Below are 4,363 nucleotides of genomic sequence, written 5' to 3' on the forward strand. Positions count from 1 at the left end.
AGCAGGTACAAAATACAGGTACTTTTAGAGCCTGTAAAGCTTCACTCTGAGAGGAAACTGGAACGTGAATTTTAAGTTGAAATACACTTAATGTTTTCTCTTTTAACCATTCATCATCAAGCATGAATGCAAGTCACTAGAGATCCAAAAAGAAACATCATCTCTAACAAAATTAAACATGAATAAACCAGCAGTCACCTTAATTTCACAGTGACAAATTCTGATACAGCACTATATCCAAATTAATCTATTTTGAGCAATTTTAAGAAAGACAAAGGTTTCCAGAAGAGGTTTTTTTGGTTGGTTGGCTTTTTGGTTTGGCTTTTTTTTTAAAATGAGATTAAAGGAATACATTTGGCAGATGAAGGGACAAAACGGTCAAGCTTTCTGGCATATAAAACCTTCCAGCTTGCATTTTATTCCCTTCCATTTCTCTGAAAGAAATAGCTTAATTCTCTTTCCAAGACACTTGCTGTTATGGCATGTATCTGCTGACCATATGCTCATAAGACCTAACGGATTACCTATTGAAAATTGTGCAATACCAAACAAACAAATTCAACATCAAGAAATTCTTGTAGCACTGTGTAGAGTTATAATATTCCTTTACTTACCGCAATCAACACTAATAACCATTTAATGGTTTGAATTTTCACCTGCCAACATCCCTGAATGGTAATCCCATGTTATGGAAAGACTGACTGCTGCCAGCTGAGATTCTCTGTTATTAAACCAGTATTGATTCACAGGAATATGTCAGCTCTAGGGAATGATGAAGGCATGGAGAATGAAGAACCGTTTACAAATAAGGCCAAGGAATTAATTTAACATATTCCTAATGCCCTTACTGTGCAATATTTTTAGGTAGAGTTTATATACCGCACCTTTAATTTCAGTAACTGATTTTCAATTTGTGCTGTTTCCAGTTGCTTTTGCTTCTCTCTCAGCTTTTCCATAGATTGCTCGTGTGTATGTTTTAAATTCCTTATTTGTTCCCTTATATCAGTGTTCTCCAAGGTAACATCCACTAGAGTTTTCTAGAAGAAAGAGGCAAATCACATATTAAAAATCACAACTAATTTGGTAAACTAATATAGTCAAGAGATTATGGAACAGACAGAACATTTAAGAGTTTCCTGATGTGTCAATGCAGTGTGAACAGTTTTGCAAGTTTTAACATTTAAAATTATGGCTTTTGTTGTATTTAGTTTGCTAGAAAGTATTTCCATGAGGAACGTGCTCAGTGAAATCAAGTCCTGGAACACTATAAAAAAAAGAAAGGAACATGGATACATTTCAGTATGAATGCTACTCCCAACAATCTTCCTTTCTTCTCTCCAAGGGCATGCTATATGTATTAAGTGCACTAGACTGAGAAAAACTGTGACATATAAGAAAGCAGGAACATTAAGTTGTTCAGCTCAGATACGTGGGAATTTGGAAGTCTTTAAAACAGACATTTTATTCCCCCCTTCTCCCCCCCCCGCTATATTTCACAGGTATGTAATGTCTCACAAGTGTTTAGCATCCAAACATGCCACTTCCATTTCTGTTAACCAGTGAAGGTAGGAATAAGTCAGGAGATGTACCGTTTTGCACAATACAGAACAAATCACATTTTCACCATAGGTATTTCATAGAGACATGACTAGTGGCATTAATCTGCTGCAGATCAGTATCTACTGTACACTATTTTTCAACAGGTTTTTAAAAAACACAGGTGTTGGCATTTTATTTTTTTTCTTAGTTTCCTAAATTAGCTGCCTTAGATATCCAAGGCAGTACTTCATGGGCTTGTTTAGTGTTAGAATCTATATTTGTCATCCATGTTTTACGTATGCTTTTAAATCCATGTCAGAAAACGCAGTTGTCAGCTGTGAAACAGCTATTAAAATGTACCTGCAAGTCTATTGATGCTGATGTCAAGGAGCTGTTCATTTCACTAAAGCTATCTAAGGCTGCAGCCTGCACTCGCACATGATTCTCTAAGGATTCCTGATGAGCATTTGTCACCTGAGCAGGGAAAAAAAAAAAAAGTTTTATATAGAATAATGATCAAGTTTACCTATTCTTTCAAAGGGAGCTACAGAAGAGAAAAGACCCCATGGTTAATTTTCACAGTACTAGGATGCTTAAAATATACAGGCCTCAAACCATATTCTTGCACCTCAAAAACAAACAAATAAACCTCAGAATCCAAATATGCTAACAGAAATAAGGCACAAGTATATATGTTTATTTAATCACTGTAAAAGCTGTTCTTTTTGAAAGGACAAGAGGACACTCGGCAGATATCTATTCAGAAAGTTTATATACACAGAGTGGGCAGATTGTAAAAAGAGTGAAAAGCAGAAGAATGCAAGAAATAAGGAAATCTAGAAAGGTTTGGGTGAACTGTAGAATAGCCTTAATTAAAGAAGGAACTGGCTAATCAGGTACATAAAGAAGCAACATCAAGAAGACTTAAGGATGAAACAATAAGAAGCAGGTAGGAGAAGTCAGCAGAGAGCTTTGTTGTGTGAAAATTTGTCATCTTCTGTTATGTACACACACATGCTTAAAAACAAGGAGGGGGGGGGGGGGAGGCACAAAATGACATTGTTTAAGAAGAGACCAAAACCCAAACAGTGTAAATTATTATGAACCATCCAATAATAAAGAGAAAAAAAAATGTTACTAATTGAGGCCAGCCCAACTCACATTCTTAGATGGACCAGATTTGTTTCTTGATAAGAACAAAAGAACACTAGGGACTGATATGGAGAACAATTAGTGTTTAGTAACCAAGTCATACACAGATTAGGTCAGCATAGGGAGCAGAAGCCAAGTAGTTACTGTTAACCCTATATAAATGTGTGCTCATGTAAAAACAAACAAACAGAAGCAGAAATGCTTTGGATGGATTAAGAAAGTTACAAGATAAGAACTTGCGTGAAGAAGCATACTGCCTAGGGCAGGATATTGGCAGTACAAATTTCAAACAAACTTTATGAACAAAAAGTAGTCCTGGAAATTGATGGGAAAAAAGCATAGTGTTTCAAAGCTGAAGCAAAGAGTATATAAAGGATTTTAAACAGGATCCCCAAATAGCATGAAAGGTGGCAGTCATGTAAAACCAAAACCAAAACCGAACCAAACAAACAAAAAAAGCATATACTATTAGGTAGAACAACACTTGTGCTTTCTTTCAGGCACTCTAAAGTATTAAAAAAGGGGGGAGGGTGTCTCATAATGTGCCCTTTATGTCAGAAGGAGTGCTTCATAAACTGCTAATTTGCTTCAGAACTAGAGATTCTGTCAGAGCTGGTCAGAAACCCTAATTAAGAGAGATGTTCACGCAGGATTTCTATGGGTCTGACAGAAGATCTGGAAGTACAGAATATCACCACTGCTATTCAGTAAGTATCAGCATCAAAGACGACAAAACTGCATCTGAACCAGCATTTGCCTACATGCATACTGGGTGGGGGACTCACCTTGTTGGCATCATTAAGACTATTTGACACAGTTTACAGAAATTCAGTTTTCTCTCCCTCCTCCTCTCAAGTCAGGGTGGTTTTTGGGGTTTTTTTTGGTGGTTTTTTTTTTTTTTTGAGACTAGTTGCCATGGAATAAAAGTACAGTTTAACAGCAAGTTCTGATCTTTATACACAATACAGCATGCAGGGAACTGACAGTCTCCAAATGAGGGTGGCAGAAGGGCACAAGTCAGGGTCCCAGTCCCTTAAAGTCAGAATACATTTAATTGCCAAAGCTTCATCTGAACCAGGGCTGTGAAAATCAATGCTGAATATAAAATCCTCAGCAAGTTTTCAGGGAGATTTTTGGGACCAGAGATCTCAGCAGTTTAATATGAAGGATACTTCTACAGACTGCAGCAGCTTTTATTGCTAAAGCACCATGGCAGAAGAAAGACAGGTCATTGAACGACCATTGAAGGGTTCAATTAAGAACAAAAAGGTAAGTCATTTTTAGAACTGTCATGCACTTCAATACTAAGGAATATTGCTACTTCTTTTACTATAGTGTTTAAGCAATACAGTCAGTAAAACAGAGCAAAGTCTGTTGAAATGACACCAAGTTGCACTAATTATGTAAGTTATTTATTCAATTCACCCTGCAGCTTACTGGTACAAACATCTCCACTAATCACCAATACACAGAGACAATGCTATCAAGATCATTCCTTTATTTCCAAGAAGCAGGCAATTAGTAATTCCATATGCAAAAGCATCCCTGTCTTACTTTACCTTCCTGGAGGGAAAAATAAATAAATAAAGTATAGATGTCACATAAAACAATGAACTGGAATAGTTTGAGAAATTATTTCTGTTCTGCTGAAGCAAAAAAAAGTTTCTAGATA

At 36.4% G+C, this 4,363-nt stretch overlaps 1 protein-coding gene across 1 annotated transcript in view; it reads right to left on the reverse strand.

Annotated features, from left to right (window-relative positions):
- LOC103914862 (myocardial zonula adherens protein-like) overlaps nucleotides 1-4,363 on the reverse strand; it is a 53,845-nt gene that overhangs the window by 36,359 nt on the left and 13,123 nt on the right. Inside the window, exons 4-5 of the mRNA XM_009321584.1 lie at nucleotides 1,900-2,013; nucleotides 885-1,037 (exon numbers count right to left, since the gene is read on the reverse strand). Of these exons, the coding sequence (XP_009319859.1) occupies nucleotides 885-1,037; nucleotides 1,900-2,013 (267 nt within the window). The remainder of the gene's footprint in view (nucleotides 1-884; nucleotides 1,038-1,899; nucleotides 2,014-4,363) is intronic.

This window comes from Pygoscelis adeliae, unplaced genomic scaffold (genome assembly GCF_000699105.1).
Source record: "Pygoscelis adeliae isolate BGI_AS28 unplaced genomic scaffold, ASM69910v1 Scaffold183, whole genome shotgun sequence".
In the NCBI taxonomy this organism is placed as follows: Eukaryota; Metazoa; Chordata; class Aves; order Sphenisciformes; family Spheniscidae; genus Pygoscelis; species Pygoscelis adeliae.